This window comes from Dendropsophus ebraccatus, chromosome 9 (genome assembly GCF_027789765.1).
Source record: "Dendropsophus ebraccatus isolate aDenEbr1 chromosome 9, aDenEbr1.pat, whole genome shotgun sequence".
In the NCBI taxonomy this organism is placed as follows: Eukaryota; Metazoa; Chordata; class Amphibia; order Anura; family Hylidae; genus Dendropsophus; species Dendropsophus ebraccatus.
Window position 1 is genome coordinate 59,050,104 of NC_091462.1, and position 20,620 is coordinate 59,070,723.

Below are 20,620 nucleotides of genomic sequence, written 5' to 3' on the forward strand. Positions count from 1 at the left end.
AGTGTTATATAAAGTAATAGGAAATATGTATGTAAAATACAAAATTATTAGAGATGAGCGAACCAGGTTCGGGTTCGAGTCCATCCGAACCCGAACGATCTGCATTTGATTAGCGGGGGCTGCTAAAGTTGGCTAAAGCTCTAAGGTTGTCTGGAAAACATGGATACAGCCAATGACTATATCCATGTTTTCCACATAGCCTTAGGGCTTTATTCAAGTTCTTTTGCCCCCTTGCTAATCAAATGCCGAAAGTTCGGGTTCGGATCGACTCGAGCATGCTCGAGGTTCGCTCATCTCTAGACAGTACTTCAATCTAAGGTACGAAATCTCACTTTTGGCTATAACCACGTTGTCAGGGTTCAAGTGTTGAGACCCTGACCCTGTATGTTCTATCAATCTAAGGAGCTTATTTATTAAAATCAAAACAAAACGCTTTCTCCCATACATTTAGTTAAAAAAGGTGAAACATTTCCTCCATACATCATTAATAAAGCACTGGCCCTATTAGATGGTGGGGGGAGGGGGGGGAGGGGGGGAGTTGACAGTCACTATGTGGCAGTTTTTTTCTGAACTGGAAGAGTCCATTGTGTGTGGGAAGATCTGTGCTGTTCTTTTCCTGGATGCTGGATTACTGTATATGAGTAGCAGTGCAATATGAAGATATCCTGTATATTCTGTAATATAGAGAAGAAGGAGGAGGAAAAGAAGCAATAAGTAGTGTAGCAATGACCTCTGTCCTCAATGTGGTGTTTTCTCTCTGGGAGAAGATTGTGGGTTATTTTTCAGTGTGTTATTGCTGAAGCAGGCTGTGTGTGTGCTATGGCTGCAGCAGACCATGTGTGTGCTATAGCTGCAGCAGGCTGTGTTTGTGTTTGCTATGGCTGCAGCAGGCTGTGTGTGTGTGCGTGCTATGGCTGCAGTAGGCTGTGTGTGTGTGCTATGGCTGCAGCAGGCTGTGTGTGTTATGGCTGCAGCAAGCTGTGTGTGTGTGTGTGTGCTATTGCTGCAGCAGGTTGTGTGTGTGTGTTTGATAGAGATGCAGAAATGAAAGGGGTATTCTGGGCAACAGTGAAAAATTCAGAGTGTGGTGGGTAACCTAAAGGAAATAATATGCACAGCCTGAATAATGACAAAACATGATGCACAGTCCCTATATGTATTGTATAACCAATACAAACAACTAAGAAGCAGGATAGTATAGCAAATTGACTGGCACACCAATGATTTGATCAAATATCAATAAAATACTTTATTTAATATACAAAATATATAAAAATAGATCAGAAATAAATAAAAGCCCTAAACCATAAAGACAATTAAAACCTTCATACAGGGGCTGATGTAGATACAAACTACTCCCACACTGTTCTGGTATAATAAAGTCAGGCTATCCCTGCCTAGGTGAAAAACACAATTATAAATGATAGATCTGTCCTCCTGAAAGAAAAATGATATCAAATTAAATGAAAGCACAAGGTCAGCAGTGTTGAATATAAATAGAACTACATACAAAATGCAAACTACATTGTTAGGGTAGGGACAGGGAAACACAAGGACAGGTGAGCCCTGAAGCTAGCACCCGCCCCGCTGTCCCTACCTACTTGCCTCAGAAGCCCTTTATTTTGTTTGTCTGTCTGTCTTGTTCTGTGTTACACTTATTGAGTATAGCGAACATCTTTGTGTTTGTCCGCGGCTGCCTAGGGACGATTGAGGCAAGTAGTTAGGGACAGTGGGTGGGTTCAGGCCCCAGGACCATGTAGGATATTATCAAACCTCCCAACCGGCAAGACAGTCACGGTTTTTGGGTCACTGACATTCAAACAGCGAGACAGCGAGAAAACAAGCGCTGTGCCACACCAATTCCATATAGGGGGCATGTCTTAGGGCAGGAGAAAAGCTGACCCTTCTGCTATGTGTATACAGAGGGCAAAAAGCCCTGTATACAGTGGGCAAAAAGCCCTGTATATGGAAAAGGCTGCAGTGCAGACACCAGTGAGTGTAGGCTGGAGAGAAGGCACAGGGCAGCTGGATGTGATTACAGCAGGTACACTGAGAAGATGCGATTATATGTGCTTACTGTGACCTAATGCTGCCCAACCATCCTGCTGAGACCCAGTGACCCCCTCTCCCCACCTAACACTGTACAAATGTTTTCTTCCCACAGCACATTAGAGACCTACCCTCTCCCCCAACACTGTAGAGATGCCCCTCTCACCATTGTCCCGAGCTCTGTATAGGACCCCAACACCACTCCAGATGCCACCTCCCACAGCATGGTATGTACACACTCCCCGGCACATCAGAGAGAGCCCTCAGCTCTCTATTTTCCCTCTCCCCAGCACATCAGAGCCCCCTGTAACGCCTGGAGTAGTGGATCCACTGGACCGTCACCAGCGATGGCACTAACCTCACCAGGGAGCGGAGTCTAAGGGGCCGCTGGTCTTCACCAGAGCCCGCCGCAATGCGGGATGGACTTGCTGCGGCAGGCGACCCCCAGGTCGCTACCCCTGGCTTGGTTGCTAGTGACGGCAGGCGAGGCGTGGCAGGAGCAGTAGGCAGGAGATGATAGTGCAGGCAGAGGATAGTATACGTGCTCGCAGGTGGCGGACAGGACTCAGGAACAATGGGAAGGCAGCGGGCAAGGACTAGAGACAAGGACTGAAGACAGGAACAAGGGACAAGGACAAAGGTCAGGGACAACAGGGAGCTGGGCCAAACGCTATGGGAAGCATATAGAGGCTCCAACACCTGGAAGGGGGCAGGGCTGGAACTTATAGGGGAGTGATTGACAACCAGACCAATTAGGAGCGCACTGCCCCTTTAAATCTGAGACAGCCGGCGCGCGCGCGCCCTAGGAGGCAGGGACGCGCGCGCCGGCCGGCACAGTGAGAGACAGGAGCGGAGGAGAGGTGAGGCGCCCCAGGGGCCGAACTAGCAGCAGCACCGGGTCCCTGCACAAGGACCCCGGTGGCTGCATGGGGCAGGAGGAGGTTGCGGCGGCGGCCCGAAACACGGGAAGCCGCCGTGGTCGTGACAGTACCCCCCCCCCCCTTTGGCCTCCCCCTCTTTCTTGCCTGCAGATGGCGGAAAATCAGTGATGAAGTCCATCCCTATGTGATGCCAGGGAAGGTCTGGACCTGGCAAGGGCTGTAATAGGCCGGCAGGCCTTAGTCGGGAGGACTTGTTTTTGGCACAGATGGTACAGGAAGCCACATCTTCCACATCTTGGAACAGACTGGACCACCAGTAGTGGCGGGAGATCTGTTGCCCGATCTTTTGGACTCCAGGGAGCCCGGCCTCCAATGAGGAATGTCCCCATTTTAAAATCCTTCTTCGAAGCGCAGGGTGAAAATGGGTCTTTCCAGGGGGTATTCTCTGAAGAGTAGAGGTGACGACTGGTACTAGGCGATCGGGAGGTATAATGTGGCGAGGGGATGTGGATTTGTGGAAGAGATCCTTCTGTAAGTTCTCCCGGATGTAGGAGGACATGGCCTCAGTCTCGGGTACGGAGAGAGGGTACACCCGACCTCGAGGAGAAGGAGTACCAGGAAAGAGGTCTATGGGACAATCGTACGCCCGGTGAGATGGTAGAGAGTCCGCCTCCTCGGCAGAGAAGGCATCCGCCAAGTCTTGGTCTTCCGCCGGTAGGCCGGATAGAGGCTTGGCGGGGTCAGGTGACGACATAAAGTACTTGGTCTGAGGTGACTTGAGACACTGGTTGGAACAGTCCTGACCCCAACTGAGAATCTCCCCGGTTCTTCAGTCCAGCTTAGGGGCATGTAATTGCAGCCAAGGGAGTCCCAGGAGGATGGCGGGAGAAGAATGGGGCAGGACGTAGAAGGATATCTTTTCCTGATGTAAAGGACCCACCTGGAGGACTAGAGGTGCGGTCTGGTAGTACACATGGTCGGTAAGAATCTCGCCCGTGACCGAGGAGATAGTCAGGGGCCTGGCTAGTTGGGTCACGGGTAGCCGCCATCTTTGGACCAATGTTGCCGCAATAAAACTGCCTGCTGACCCAGAATCGAGAAGGGCAGTAGTCTGGGGATTTTGTCCTGAGGGTGTCTGGATGGAAACCGGCATAGACAAACTTGGAAAGGTGGCATTCACACCTAGGGACACCTGTCTCACCGGACCTAGGTGCGAGCATTTCCCGGACGCTTGAGGACGTTGGGGACATCTCAGCCGAAAGTGATCCGAACCACCGCAGTAGAGGCAGAGATTCAGCTCCAGACGACAAATTCTTTTATCAGGCGTCAGATGAGCCCATTCCACCTGCATAAGAATCTCAGGAGAGGGCTGGGACACCGGAATGTCAGGGTTCTGGAAGACCGGCGTCAGCTGGTGATGGCGACGGGACAGGCTTAGTTGTTGTTCATGCCGAACCTCCTCCTCCCTCTCGAAAAACGAGTATCAACTCTGGTGGCCAGTAGGATGAGTTCGTTCAGGGAGGTAGGTAGGTCTCGGGCGGAAAGCACGTCTCTCACCCGACTGGACAGGCCCTTCTTGAAGGTGGCTATTAGAGCGGCCTCATTCTAGTCTAATTCTGCCGCCAGGGTACGGAACTGGATGGCGTAGTCGCCAACAGAGGAGCTCCCTTGAGAGAGGTTGAGGAGAGCAGTTTCAGCTGAAGAAGCACGGGCAGGTTCCTCAAAGACGGAGCGAAACTCGACTAGGAAGGTTCGGAGATTGGCAGCAGCAGGGTCATCTCGGTCCCACAGCGGCGTGGCCCAGGTCAGAGCTCTACCCTCCAATAGGCTGATGATGAAAGCCACTTTAGAGCGCTCGGTGGGAAACTGACTACTTAAAAGTTCAATATGCATGGTGCACTGAGTCAGGAATCCTCTGCATAACTTGGAGTCACCAGAGTATTTGCTTGGGAGAGCCAGTCGAAGTGTAGAAAAAGCAGCAGGAGGTGGTGTTCGCTGGGCTGTAGTATGCTGCTGTAAGGCGGCAGTGAGTTGCTGGATCTGCTGCGCCTGTTGGGCGACCACACGGGCTACGTCACGGATATCAGGCACCTTGCCGGGATCCATGGTTGGAGCCTACTGTAACGCCTGGAGTAGTGGATCCACTGGACCGTCACCAGCGATGGCACTAACCTCACCAGGGAGCAGACTCTAAGGGGCCGCTGGTTTTCACCAGAGCCCGCCGCAAGGCGGGATGGACTTGCTGCGGCAGGCGACCCCCAGGTCGCTACCCCTGGCTTGGTTGCTATTGACGGCAGGCGAGGTGTGGCAGGAGCAGTAGGCAGGAGATGGTGCTGGCAGAGGTCTGTAGGCGTAACCGCAGGTGACAGGCTGAACACAGGAGCAATGGTGTAACAGGGGAGCAGGAACCAGGGACAAGGACTAGGGACCAGGTAGCGGATAGGAATCAGGAACAGGGACTAGGGACCAGGTAGCGGATAGGAATCAGGAACAACAGGGAGCTGGGCCAAACGCTATGGGAAGCATGTAGAGGCTCCAACACCTGGAAGGGGGCAGGGCTAAAACTTATAGGGGAGTGATTGACAACCAGACCAATTAGGAGCGCACTGCCCCTTTAAATCTGAGACAGCCAGCGCGCGCCCTAGGAGGCGGGGACGCGCGCGCCGGCCGGCACAGTGAGAGACAGAAGCGGAGGAGAGGTGAGGCGCCCCAGGGGCCGAACTAGCAGCAGCGCCGGGTCCCTGCACAAGGACCCCGGCGGCTGCATGGGGCAGGAGGAAGTCGCGGCGGCGGCCTGGAACACGGGGAGCCGCCGCGGTCGTGACACCCCCCCCGTATATACCGTCACCTTGGCATATCACAAGTCCCCCCTTTCCCATGCAGAGATCCCCCTTTCCTCCTCCGACCACTATATATATTGACTCCCCCAGTCCCCAGTCCCGTATATATGCCTGTATATGATTTTTCTCTAGGTTAAGTGGTGATGAAGGTATTTTATAGTTTCACCACAAGATTTCAGTAATAAATATATGCTTTCATGGATTGCACAGCTGTAGATAACAAAGGGTTACTATTTCTTAAGTATTATGCACTTTAATTGTCCAATGGATATGCTCTTTCTTTCTAGCCTATCACTTTTCTTCTTTTTCTATGGACACATACCTTTCCATCACTCACAGGGTCTCTTACATATCCCTGTAGGAAGTAGTCACTTGGTGGGAGAAGGTGTAGCTTCATTTCTACCTAGATTCTTGTGGAAGGAGGACACACAGACGTCTCTGCTGTAGCCATGAAGCTATTGTAGCGAAACGTGTGTCGGGTTGTGGACCCGAGACCCTCCATTGCTGGTTCACAGGTTTGTGGCAGGGGATGTGTGATAGGAGTACTGGTGCCTTACTGTCAACCCCCTCTGTCCTTGTGATGTTGCATACCTTATTTGTATATCCCCCCCCCCCCCCCAAGTTACTGCCTATTGGTTGTATTAACCATTAGAGCTGTGTTACATGGTTTGACCGCACTTTAATTGTATATATACTTATTGATTTTTATTCCATGTGTAGGGGGGACATTGTACGATGGCAACATCACTACACTAGATATACTCATTTGGGGGTGTCTTGGGATCCCATTTTCACAAATTCTTTTCATGTGACATCATACAGACCCCACTGTTGGTGTCTGTGTGTGTGCTTTTTATAACTTTTAAACAATAAATAAAGAATATACATATTTTAGCTAGAAACGCTTCCTTTTTGTTTGTATATATTGAATTGTGCTTTGGGATTTTTTATTGTGTTGAGGATTTTTTTTTTTCTCCTTTTTTTTTTTTTCTTTGTTAATCAGACATGTGTATGAAAAAGCAACCAGAGCCACTCAGTTCTTACAGTCTATCTACTCTATCTACTATGTAGTGCTAGACACTACCAAGGGAGAAGAGTCAGGGATAATCTCAGCCCACGCCGTGAAGAGAGATGATCGAACATGACCGTTCGAACCCGAACCATTGGCATTTGACTCCTGCTGCCTTCCCATTCCATGGAGAAGGTGAAGACAACCCAAGTACCACCTGGAAAACAGGCATACAGCCTATTACCTATTCTGTAGTGGGAGTCAAATGCCGATGGTTTGGGTTCGTACGAACCTGAACTTCGGCACTGTTCGATCATCTATACCCGTGAACCAGTCTAAAGGGTTCAGGGCAGTATCCCACAACACAAGAGGAACTAGCCTGGGTAGCACAAAGCTACCAGAAGGTCTACGTATTCTATCTCGCAGTGCAAGAAAACCGGAAAGACTCGGACACCCAGGTAACCAAGGCTGGGTCTTGTATTAGCCTATTAGGACGAGTCCCTTGACACTGTAGGGTAGAAAGTGGTCAGACATCAGTCTAAACACGGGTACATGTATCTCTCTCACTCTCAAGTATTCTTCAAAAGTTCCGGCAGAGCCCAGTACTACAGTACATTGGGTTGGGACTCCCTTGACAAACTCCTCTCCTCTGAGCTGCTCCACCCTACTCTAAAAGGTAGGTGTATGTTGTTGTGTTCAGCCACCACCCCCATACAGTTAATGCCCCTTCAGTGCAGCCCCCATACAGTTAATGCACCCCTGAAAATAACAAAAGCTCTCCTCTATCTCCTTGTACAGGCAGCGTGTGTTAGAGGCGCTGCATGTGCTGGAAGTCCTGACTGCCTGTCAGGGATGGTCAATTGAATAATGTGCTCACTCAGCAATTTGGGACAGGTGTCACTGATTCCTGGAATGGCCCTGCAGAGATGTACCAATGTTGGGGCCCACCTGAGAATCATTAGCAAGTCATGAGTCACGAGTGATGTCAACGAGGGGGGCCTACTGTAGCTCAAGACCCAATGGGGTACGAGACAGTCAGGCCCCTCTGCTAAAATGGCTGTACAGGCCCCTCTGCCAAAACGGCTGCACAGGCAATATGTCCGCCACTGATGTACAGCTATTATACCCGGTACATATCATGTACAGAACAATATAAAGATATATACACAGACAATAGTATTGTTTACACCATGCCAGTTATCACTGACCTCTAGGAGTAATCCAACGTATTTCCGGTTATTACTGTATACAGTGTGTTACCGGATGTCACAGATCTCTAGGTGCATAAAGCATGTGATTGCTTATCACTAATGTCTAAGGTAATATAGTTCCCAGTGTGTTACTGTCTGGGAGTATATAGCGTGTTACTGGTTATCACTGGTCTTCTGGTGTATACTGTATATAGTGTAATACCGGTTATCCCGATCTCAAGGTGTATGCTGTACATAGTGTGTTACCAGTTATCACTGATCTCAAGGTGTATACTGCTATAAACACTCATCAGTGCTTATAGCTAACAGTGTACTGACACAGCAGGGAACCATAAGCTCTTGTGGCTATCTGCCTCCAGCCACAAGGGGCCGCTCTCTCCTCCTGGCGACCGACGATTGATGTAACTCATACGGAGAAGGGAGAGGAGTTGCTGGGGGACTAGAGGAACCATACAGGTGAGAGGATTATAGCTTTTTTTTTTTTTAATTACAGATGAAGGGGGTAGTGGTATGATGATGAAGGGGGTAGTAGTATGATGAAGTAGGGGCAGAAGGATGAAGGGGGTAGTGTTATGATGATGAAGGAGCAGAAGCATTATGGAGGGGGTAGTAGTATGATTATTGAGGAGCAGAAGGATGAAGGGGTAGTAGTGTGATGATGGAGGGGCAGGAGGATGATAGGGGTTGCAGTATGATGATGGACGAGCAGGAGGATGAAGGGGGTAGTAGTATGATGATGTAGTGGCAAGAGGATAATGAAGGGGGTAGAAGTATGATGATGGAGGGGAAGGAGGATGAAGGGGGTACTAGTATGATGATGGAGGGGCAGGAGGATGAAGGGGTAGTAGTATGATGATATTGTATGCAGCTGCATCATATGGACACAAAGTACCAGTATATACAGTCAGTCAGTAGATTGCTATCTCTGGGCCACAGCCTGTATGCTGCTCTGAGGTGGGGTGTGTAATTTACTGTGTACCTGACCCTGGGGTGTGTAATATACTGGGGACCTAATACTGGGGGTGTAATATACTGGGGAACTGACACTGAAGTGTGTAATATACTAGGGGCCTGACCCTGGGGTGTGTAATATACTGTGGACTTGACACTGTGGTGTGTAATATACTGGGGACCTGATACTGGGGATTGTAATATACTGGGGACCTGATACTGGGGTGTGTAATGCTCCTTTAGTGTTGTTCTGACTGGAAAAGTCATCAGAGATCTCATGTAGCTGCAGCCTGGTAGCTGTACAGGTAGTGGATGGACTGTGTGACAGGAAGGACAGATATCTCCTCATGTAGCTGCAGCCTGGTATCTGTACAGGTAGAGCATAGATAGTGTGACAGGAAGGACAGAGATCTTTTCATGTAGCTGCAGCCTGTTATCTGGGATTCCGCCTCAGGCGGCAGATTGTGCGGTCCTGCAGTGGGCGGCAGAATCTTCCCAGTCACTATCATTTTAGTGAAGTTTAACTTCACTAAAATGACAGCTGCCCCTGTCTTCTAATCATATTCCGTCCCTGACCTGGTCGGCTCCTCACCACCCTCTACAGGTACCAGCGGGCTGCATCTGTGCGTGTGATCAGAGATGTCTCCTGAAAGTCCTACTATAGAGCGGGTATGTGAGAGTGCAGCGGCCGGCCACGGCGGCGCCGTGATCTTTCCTCTGCCACAGACTCTCCTGTGCCTAGTGAGTCTCTGATAATCACCGACAGGGAGGCAGGGTGTGTGAAGAGAATGCTGCAGCCCCCGACAACGCAGCCTGCTGAACTGTGTGCCGGACAGGTCATTAGGACATAAATCAGTCAGCTGCCGCGTTCTCTGTAGCACAGGCCATGCTTCCCCATCAGTGTGGTGACCTGTGACCTCTGCCGGCCATGTGCGTTCTCCCTCCTCAGCAATTCCGTGCAGCGTCCAGGATCCTCTGCCCCTGCTGTAAGCCTGATGCTTCTTCTCTCTGTCTAGCCGCTTTATCCTCCCTCCCTTCTTTCTATCTATCTATCTATCTATCTATCTATCTATCTATCTATCCATCTCCTATCTATCTATCTATCTATCTATCTATCTATCTATCTATCTATCTCCTATCTATCTATCTATCTATCTATCTATCTATCTATCTATCTATCTATCTATCTTTCTTCCTCTCTGACAGTGCAGAGTCTGTATATACTGTGGCAATCTACTTCATGCATGCTGTTCTGACCCTTGTGCTGTTTATACATGTAGTGCCACAGTATATACAGACACTGGCATCTCTTCTCTCCTTGCCTTCTAGGATTTTTTTGTAAAATAAAAAGATTTAAAAAGAGAATTGTTAAAAAACAGTGCATAACTACTACCCCCAGCACACCCCAACAGCTAAAACTGCATAACTACTACCCCAGCATACCCAGACAGCTGAAACGGTGCATGACTACTTCCCCAGCATACCCCAACAGCTAAAACTGCATAACTACTACTTCCAGCATACCCCAACAGCTGATAGGTGCATAACTACTACCCCCAGCATACTCCAACAGCTCAAACTGTATAACTACTACCCCCAGCATACCTCGACAGCTGAAACAGTGCATAACTACTACCCCCATCACACCCTGACAGCTGAAACAGTGCATAGCTACTACCCCAGCATACCCTGATAGCTCAAGTGTTATTGCCCGAACTATAAAATTATCACATTTCTGATCTTGCATGGTAAACAGTGTAATCGTCCAAAAGGTCCAGTTTGGACGGGTAGGGGTATAAAGTCCAGTTGAGGGGTATAAGGAGGTTCTGCAGCAGCTGAGGTGTATGACAAGGTTCTGCAGCAGCTGAGGTGTATGACGAGGTTGGGCAGCAGCTGAGGTGTGTATTATGAGATTCTGCAGCAGCTGAGGTGTATAAGGAGGTTCTGCAGCAGCTGAGGTGTATAAGGAGGTTCTGCAGCAGCTGAGGTGTTTGACGAGGTTCTGCAGCAGCTGTTGTGTATGATCAACCTCTTAATACACCTCAGCTGCTGCAGAACCTCCTCTTAATACACCCCAGCTGCTGCAGAACCTCATAAAACACCTCAGCTGCTGCAAAACCTCTTAATACACAATGACAAATAATGTTTATTGATAGCAGGGAATAGTTAATACACAATTGATTCTGGTGTCAATCAAAAAAGCAAATGGGGGGGGGGGGGGGTGGGCACCATTTTTATTTTCGCCTCAGGCAGCAGAAAAGATAGAATCGGCCCTGTCTGTACAGTTAGTGGATAGATAGTGTGACAGGAAGGACAGAGATCTTCTCATGTAGCTGCAGCCTGGTATCCTGCAGCCTATTTCCTGTGGATCATTTTCACTGTAAATCCATATTAGAATAGGAAAGCCAAGTGATTCAACTAGACAAGCCGGGACCAATATTTCAAAATTGTGTGCAAATTGCAGCCAAATACATTGCTGGTGCACCAACTAACGTGTCTACACAACTTTTTCCTTAATATGGATGGGCTATTACAGCAGATGATCAGTTTGAGTGCCATTTGTCTGAGGGAAAAAATCCCTCCAGTGGGCAAATGAATGTAAAAAAAAAACCAACAACATTGCTTGATTAGATACATTTTTCGCATGCACCATGTTGATGGGAATCGATTCTGTCAGGTGTCAACAGTTCTGGTTGGTGGAGTTGGTATAATGGTGCAGGGAATATTTTTTTGGCACAATCCACCCATTGATGGACTTTTGGAAATGTAGACATTAGTGCTCATCTATGCATTGTGTCAAACCAAAAGAATTGCTTAATTGCACCTCTTCACCTTATGGCAGAGGGGTAACTTGAGCAGGACAATGGACCATGCCTCAAAAGTTGTATAGTCTTGGACAATAAGGAACATGGAAACATGTTAGTACTATTTCTTTCCTGTCATTATGGGCCAATATACCTGCAGAATGATATTGACACCTTGTGAAATCTATTGTATCTCACAATCAATTTGTCATGAATGTGCCTGTGCTGAGTTCCATGCGCCCCTCGGTTCATGATTTGCGGCCGAAATCGCGGTGATATTCAGTATTTTTGTATGTTGGTGCAGTGTCCTGAACCCTGTCTGAGGCTGGGCTCACACTGACATTTTTCTCTCCACCACATTTCCATTTAGCTGTTCCGTTTTAAAACAACATAAACGGAATCTGACGTATCCGTCCAACACCCCATTCATTTCTATGTATTTTTATTGTGCTCCGTTTGTCATGTTTGTGCTCTGTTTGCATGTATTCCGTCAGGGCTCCGTTTTTGTGAACGTAAAGAAAAATCCCGCATGCAGCTGTTTTTCCTCCGTTCGAAAAAACGGAACATGAACGAAAAGTGCACTTCGGTTTTTTTCTTACATTATAGTCAATGAGGACAGATCTAAACTGAAGTTACTTCCGTTTACATCCGTTTGCAAGTTAACCAGTTTTGTCACAGAGCATGCACAGAAGAAGAGAGAAACCAAAGGAAAAAAATAAACTGATATAAAGACTGATGCAAACTGATGCTGACTGATGCAAACTGATGCTGACTGAAGCTGACTGATGGACAAAAGTCAGTTTTTTTAAGCCAAAATGCAAAGGGACAATAAAAAAAGAGACCATTTTGCAATCAGTCTGCTCATCAGTTTTTTCTTATCCATTCAATTAATATGGACAGATCCGTTAGCAAATAAGAAAAACGTTAGTGTGAACCAAGCCTGAACACTGCTCTTTCCTTCTGGGTTTGTTCAGCCACACCCGCTTTACCTGAGATACTCCTGGCTACTCTGGAGTTAACTATGATGCTGTTTAGCTAGTTTGATAGACAGTTCTTCCTGCCAGTCAGGTTGCTCTTGCCTCAGGTGTTCTGAGGGGATTAGGGGTCTGGTCCAATCAGCTTCTTCACTGGACCTCTGTTCTATATAGTGTGTGCCAGCCTGCCTCTCATTGCCGGTTATTAAGCTTGTCTCTGCCTGCTTCTGTTTCTGCTATTCTCTCTGTGTTTATTCTGACCCTTTTGCCTGTATTTGTAACCATCCCTGCTAGCTGCCTGCCCCTTAACATATTGCTTGTTTTTTTACCTTGCTTATTGTATTGTGATTTGTACTGCGCTGTCTGATTGTTGTGACTCGGACTGTCAACTCTTCTTTATTGTGTTTGTTTGACTTGACTTGTACCTAGACAGTGCAGGGGTTGCCACCCAGTTGCTCGCTGTCACCTAGGACAGATTGAGGCAAGTAGGCAGGGACAGTGGGCGGGTTCAGCTTAGGGTCCGCTGTCTGTATCCGCCATCTTGTCTGTCTGAGCGACCAGTCCTAACAGAATTACTGTGTTTATGAAGAGAAAAAAAGGAAGTGTAATGTGTTACTTGATAGGTGTCTCTAATAAACTGGGATATTATAGAGTATATTATAATCAAGATATAAGGGATTTTCTGGAGATCTACGGTGTTTACTACAGCACTGCATAGTTTTTGTGGATTTTTTGCTTCACCAATGAAGTTGGTAGAGAAAATGCACATTAAATCTACAGTACTGCATCTGCAGCATAAGTTCATATACTTCAGGTTTAGAATGTGCATTGTAGGTCAGTTTTCATGCAGATTTTTTTCCACAGCATGTGAACAAGATTTCTTTAAATCTTATTCGCTTTGTGGCTGCTGTGTACACAATGGGCACAATTTCCTAAGACTGGCGTGTAGCATACCAGTCCATAGTAAAATTCTACAGCATTGGCATTCGGTTGATTCATAACTTAAAAAACTTTTTATCTGTTAATGCCCTTATATAAAACATAACAAACATCTTAGCCTTACCTCTCCTACCTTACCTGTTTGTGTTCACTTCTGGCCACAGCTGCAGCTGCCACCACTTCCGTGACAAACTTGTCTTGGCAGTGAAAGCCTGCTTAGCCAGTCAGCCCCCTCTACCATCTGAGCGGGCTGTCACTGCAAAGACGAGTTTGTCTTGGAAATGGCAGCGGCTGTGGTCAGTGTTGAACCCAGAGAAGCTGCAGGAGGGCATCAGGGAAGCATGGAAAGGTAAGAATAAGATGTAAAGGGGTACTCTGACATAATTTAAAAAATAAACGTGCTGCAAAAGCATATAGTATTGCTTTCCTGTCTGCTCCAGCTCTAAAACTACAAGTGACATAGAATCAGGCCATATTATACTTTTTTTCTCCATGCATGATCCACACTTGGTTTGATTTAAAAAAAAACATAATACCAATATGAACAACATATACCTGTGTCCGGTGCCCCTATGATGAGAAAATATTCATGCAACCTAACAACACATAATAAACACAGTCTGGATGCAAGGTTTTATTCTTGAAGGAAAATGAATGAATAAGGTATATTGTAATTAATTTCAGCACTTGGAAAAAATTCAGCATTTTAGTATAAATCACTTATGCGTCTAAAAGAGCCAACCCTAGCATTCATGGCTCCCCAATCGGTAAACCTTCTGTATTCTCCAGGCTTCAGGTAATACTGACGTCCTCTATAGTTAGGTTGCTCAAAGAAGATCCAGTATCCTTCTAGGACATTGCAGGAGTGGATGTCATGATAGTTGAATTCTTCATTCACATGAGGACAATCTTCAGTGAACTCCATCATTTGACCCCTGAAATCTTCCCTCTCATAGATCCTGATTCTGAAGGAGCCACGATGCTTTACATTGAATACAGAAAACTCTCATCAGTTTTAAAAGTTGGAGACAAATTGGCAAAAATATTATCCATCATCAGATTCTTGAGGTTGATCTACCGGCATTAAACATATCTATGGCTCTAATGGACTTTATGTTTTAGTGATGCAGGATTTTTGGAAGTATATAGGCATTCTAATATTATTATATTATAATAATATTTAATAATTAATAATATTAATAATAAAAGCAGCAGTGGCATTCTTAAATAACTATTTATGTTATTTTATTGCTTAAAGGGAATCTGTCAGCCTTACAATACATCATGCTCAGAGGTGCAGACGTGGGCAGATAGTTAATAGGGACATAAAACAGTGGATAGTTTTTACTTGTCTAATGACAAAGTTGTAAAATCACAATTATCTTTAAGTTTGTGTTAAAGAAGTTATGCTGAGCTCCAACATTCACATCTCCTCCCCCACTCCTCCCTGTTCAGTTTCAGCCAGTAAAGGCAGAGAGGGTGGAGAGGAAGAAGGCATGCATGCATGCTGCAGCTCAGCAACACCTCCTGGACTATTAAGCCCCAAGGATGATATAGAGCTGACATTTCCTTAAATAACCCTTTGTTTCCAAGAAATCTGCCCAGGGAGGCCTTCTTACCTGAGGGATTAAACGGCAGGACCTTATGGAGTCACTCAGACCAGACCAGTGTTGGCAATCTGGATACTCTCCCCTCTTTACAAAGTACTGTTGACCAGTGTAATTTGGGCGCTCATAGATCATCCAGTTTCCATTCTCTACTCGGATAGAGTTACAGCGACTAAAATAAGAATTCAGTTCTGAACAGTCGCTGCTACTTTCATGGGATCGACCCTGAAAGTTCCTGTCCTCGAAGAAGATAATCTACAAAATAATTAAAAATATTAATTTAAAGCGATGAAAGACATTGCTTCTAAAATATGTTATAAAGCGCTATAAATGTCCTCAGCAAATTATCAACAACTTTTTTTACAGTCAGGTCGATAATATTTTATACATTGCTCAGAGAATATATTTAATTTATGATCATAACTTATGTAGGGTGAAAGTGAAGTCAAGCAATATAGGCATTTGCATTTCTGTACAATCTGTTCCCATAAAAAAAGTCACATGGAAAAGTTGGCCTTGTTTTCTATATCAATTATTCAGCACTTTGCTTACACTTATTAAAATGATCTGGTGAAAAGAGAACATTACCATGATTTCACAAGGTCAGTTTTGTATTACCACAGAACGAAAGGAAGATAATACCATAAAGCTGGTGTATATTAGGGTATGATCTGAAAATGCCACTATACTTGGACCCTTGATTTGGGGCACATGAACAAAATAAGGCTACGTTCACACACATTATTTTTGTAAGTCTTTTGTTCTTTGTTTAACCAAAACCAGAAGTGGAACTGACAGGTAAAATTATAATGGAAAGATTTGCCCATTTTCTCTATTTTCAACCCACTTACAGTTTTGGTTGAAAAACAACTGACCAAAAGACTGATCGAAATACAATGTTTAAAACTAGCCTAACAAAGGTGTTCCATATCACGGACTATGAAATTTATCTGTAAGAAAGATTATAAAACTGTAGCTTAGATATTTTCTACATTAAAAAAACAAAAACTCCATGGCTTTGTAGTAATGAAGTCTAATGGAATCCTTATCGATGTGGTGTTATGAGTTACCATGGGACATCACATGAAAACATAGACTATTGCCTCATTCTGCCATAAACATCATTTTAAAACCGAAAAGATTGTATTCACTGATGCTGTATCTTCCCATGTATTTTTTTTTTTTATATATCCAATCATTCTACTCTTAGCCTCCATCCCCCACAGGTTTCTTTTAACATTTGAATTGACCCCCCTCAAATTATCATTTTTAGAAGCTTTTGAGAGTGTGAACAATGACAAAAGAAATAAAAAGAAAAGAAGCAACGCCACTACAACAACAAAATCTGTGACCACGATGAACAAGGTTTCAGTTTTACTGTTTCTTTTTTAAGTTATTATAGAAAATGAAGCTTTTGATTACATTAAATTCTAATAAATATAAAATGATACAAATAAACATAATTCAATGTAATAGTAACTTTACCTTTCCCATCCTGAATGTTAATGAAGTGCTATGGATAGACTAATCAGGCCTTCCAATTTATACTGACTGCTCACATTGTACTTTTTATAACAATGAATAAATGTACATCAGATTGACAATGTCAGCATTGCTCTAGTCATGGGATTGTAGCACAACAAAATCACAAACTCAAGCAAGTTGTTTTATTTTCCTCTGCTTTACTGAATAGAATCATTGGTACAGCTTGTTTAGCTATTGTTTAATATGACATTGCTACCGGGCCACCTGAGAAGCCCATTATTTTGTATCATCACTTTTATAGTCCCCCCCCCCCTGTATTTGTGGCACATGTTACAATACTGTATATTAATTTAATGTATACATCTTCTTCCATTTTCCATTTTGTAATCTTGTATCACATTAGCCATCACAAGTCTATATCACTATCATTATTTTGCCTGTTAAGAATTTGGCAAGAAACTGGTGTTATGTTATAGGACTACCTCTGTGATGGATGTACACACAGTTGCAGTGTTATATAAATTCATAAGAAACATGTATATAAAATACAGCTTATTACTTTATGTAAAGAAAGAGAGGCCGTCTGAGATGTGTGTACTTGCTGTCTTATTTGTAAATCATGGTTAGATTTGACAATACTTCAATTTATGGTAATAGATCTTGCTTTTGGCTGTTTAGATATCTGTGGTAAGGGGCCACAGTGCATCCAATGATTATAAAAGCATAGAAATAAAGAAGATTGTCGTCAGGAAAAGACCACTTGGTCCATCTAGTCTGCCCTTTTAGTATTTCCCTTCTTATTATCTTACGATAGATACATGTTTATCCCAAGCATGTTTACAATAAATTAAATTATTAAATCCAGTTATTGTAGATTTACCAACCACATCTGCTGGAAGTTTGTTCCAAGCATCTACTACTCTTTCAGTAAAGTAATATTTTCTCACGTTGCTTCTGATCTTTCTCCCAACTAACCTCTCACTGTGTCCTCTTGTTCTTGAGTTCATTCAAATTAAAAACACTTCAATCCTGAATATTATTTAATCCTTTAACATATTTTAAGGTTTCCATCATGCCCCCCCTTCTCTTCTTTCCTCCAGACTATACAGATTCAGATACTTAAGTCTTTCCCGATATGTTGTATGCCTCCACCCTCCATCATTTTTGCAGTTGTCTTTGCACCCGTTTTATTTTGTAATATGTTTTTGTAGGTGATTTATAATTTATTAAAGACTTGGGAAACCTGAAGTGACTGCAAATCATTTGTTCCTTAGATTAAAGATTTTGCTGTAATATGGGCACATAGTGTAAACTGTTTGCTACTTTATATTTTCCGTCATTTTTTTGAAAATAGTGAGGCTATTGGTACTGGTAAGCAAATAAGATGATAGCCAAACCACAGGCTATTACCAGGTTGTCTCTGGCTGTCAGATCATCTGGTCCGTATTTGCCATCTTCTGCTGACGTCCCGCTCCAAATACATGGGAAGGTAGTACATGTGGTTTTACTGTGGATAAACCTTTATTAAATATGAATTATTTATTACAATTCAAGGGATTTTATTTCAAGAGTCTGCGTATGATTTAAATCTATTTTAGCCCCTTGGTGTTAGAAATGGTTGCACCAGATGATTATATAGCACCTAAGAAATAGACTTGGGTGTAAATACAGCCAAGGCAGTATCAGCAAGCAAGCAGTTTGAGTGCCATTTTATGTCTAAGGGCCCTATTCCACCGCACGATTATCGTTCAGATTATAGTTAAATCGATAATCGTTCGGTTGAAATGCAGTTAACGCCTAATGACCGAACGAGAAATCGTTGATCGCTTTATAAGACCTGGACCTATTTTTATCGTTGCTCGTTCGCAAAACGTTCGCAAATCGTTTGCATTGAATATGACGTCGTTCGGTCATTCGCAGTAGATACGAACGCAATAGCCAAGAAATAGCGAAGAAAAAATGATCGCAAATACGATCATAAGTAACAATTATCGTACCATGAAAATGAGTGAACGTTTTCAGGTCTTTCGCAATAGCGGTCATTTGAGATTGTTCATCATTAACGATTATGCGAACAATAATCGTCCGGTGGAATAGGGCCCTAAGGAAAGAGAACAGCAAGACTCCAGTGAGTAAAAGAGTGCACAAATTGGATAATTTTATAGTGAGGAAAAGAAGGTTGCTTGAACAAATAATTCCAGATTTTTGTTGTACAATGCTGATGGGAGAGTAAGAATTTGGTGCGAGCAGCATGAAACCATGTACCCTTCCTGGCAGGTGTCCACAGTTTGGGTTGTTGGATGTGGTGTAATGATTCAGAGAATGTTTCTTGGCACACCCCTCTAATGCCTGTGAATGAACATTTGGACATTAAGACATTAAGGCTGATACTACCCTATTGCACACAGGGCGCTGAGGAGGAAGGTATGTCTCTTACCTTCCTCCTCTGTGCTGTTCCTATGCTTTTAGCAGGGTAATCCTCAATCCGGAGCACCATTAGGAGCACTGCCCCGTCCCTATTGTGCAAGCCAACTTGCCCACTCCATGGATTATCATTAGAAGAAACGGGCCTGCTTGCATGATGGGAATTAGGCATTGCTCCTAACGTGCTCCGGACCAGTATTACACAGCTAACAGCACAGGAACGGCACAGAGGAGGAAGGTAAGAGACATAACTTCTTCCTCTGCACCTTGAGTGCAATAGAGGGGCTATCAGCAGGTTAAATTTGTCTAACCTGCTGATAGTTCCCCTTTATGGAACATGGATCCTATACAGCATCTCTGGAAAGAGGTAGAATGGGCTGCTAAGAGTATGTCAGTACCACCATGTAATTTTTGACAGGAAGCTTTCCTGTCCTTATGAACAAATATCTATATTGAATGATTTCTTCACCTAGTAGAATCTGTTTCACAATGAATTGCTTTAATGCAGTATCCCAGATCCATGTGCCACTGCTGTTCTGTGTGTATATGGTTGGCACTAAGAATTTTTATATTGGGTCTTACTACTTTTTGCCCACAAGATAACACTATTTTTTTCACACACTGAAGCCTGCTTAGGAGCTAATTGATATGTAACATTTGTAAGTGTGTTCAAGGAGGAATACCAATGAATATCCTATTCCTGAGAAGCCTTTCTAGAGGCTTCTCTCCAGATTCCGCCTATCAGGTGTCTAGTCACCACACAGCCTTCTCAGCCAATGAGAAACTAGTCCTGTCCCCAACTTATAAATTTGGTGAGCAGAGACACATGAAGAGATTGATTGTCCGATTACACGAAGCGGTAAATCGCTCAATCCATCGCATAACAATTTTAAAGCAATAATTAATTTCTTTTCGCCGAACAGCGTTTAGACAAAGAGATTAACTGTTCGAAAAAATCGTTTTTACGATCGCTTTAAGATTGCTTGAGGCCATCTCACACACAAGGGCGAATCTTTGAAAGACTGTGATTTCTCGTTCATTGCTTGATCATTAGCTGTATTTACACGAGCAGATAATCGTTCCAATGTAATTGTCATCTTACAGATGTGTACGATAAATTCTATGATCTCTCCAGCACTGATGCAACTTCATTGCAGTCAGCACAGGTTATTCTTCCTTTTACAAGTCTTTCTGCAATCCAGCCAAGGTTGTAAGAATCTCCACAACAGAGTACAAAGTACAAATACAAGTCTATCCTTAATGGGATTGGCCACTTTATAGTAAAATAGTTCAGTGTACAGCATTAGTATGTGTACTTACCATATATATATATATATATATATATATATATATATATATATATACTGACAGCAGCTCCCTGTGTACCTCATAGAACTAAAATCAGATTCCCAACGGATATGCACCATGCTGTAATGACAGAGCTGA

The 20,620-nt window shown here is 44.4% G+C and overlaps 1 protein-coding gene across 1 annotated transcript; it reads right to left on the minus strand.

Annotated features, from left to right (window-relative positions):
- Nucleotides 1–14,364: 14,364 nt before the first annotated feature.
- Nucleotides 14,365–16,759, minus strand: LOC138802115 (gamma-crystallin M2-like). Its single transcript, XM_069985265.1, has 3 exons — nt 16,751–16,759; nt 15,278–15,520; nt 14,365–14,640 (listed from the first exon to the last, which is right to left on the minus strand). The coding sequence occupies exons 1-3, from the start codon at nt 16,757–16,759 to the stop codon at nt 14,365–14,367; spliced, it is 528 nt and encodes a 175-aa protein (XP_069841366.1).
- Nucleotides 16,760–20,620: the final 3,861 nt, after the last annotated feature.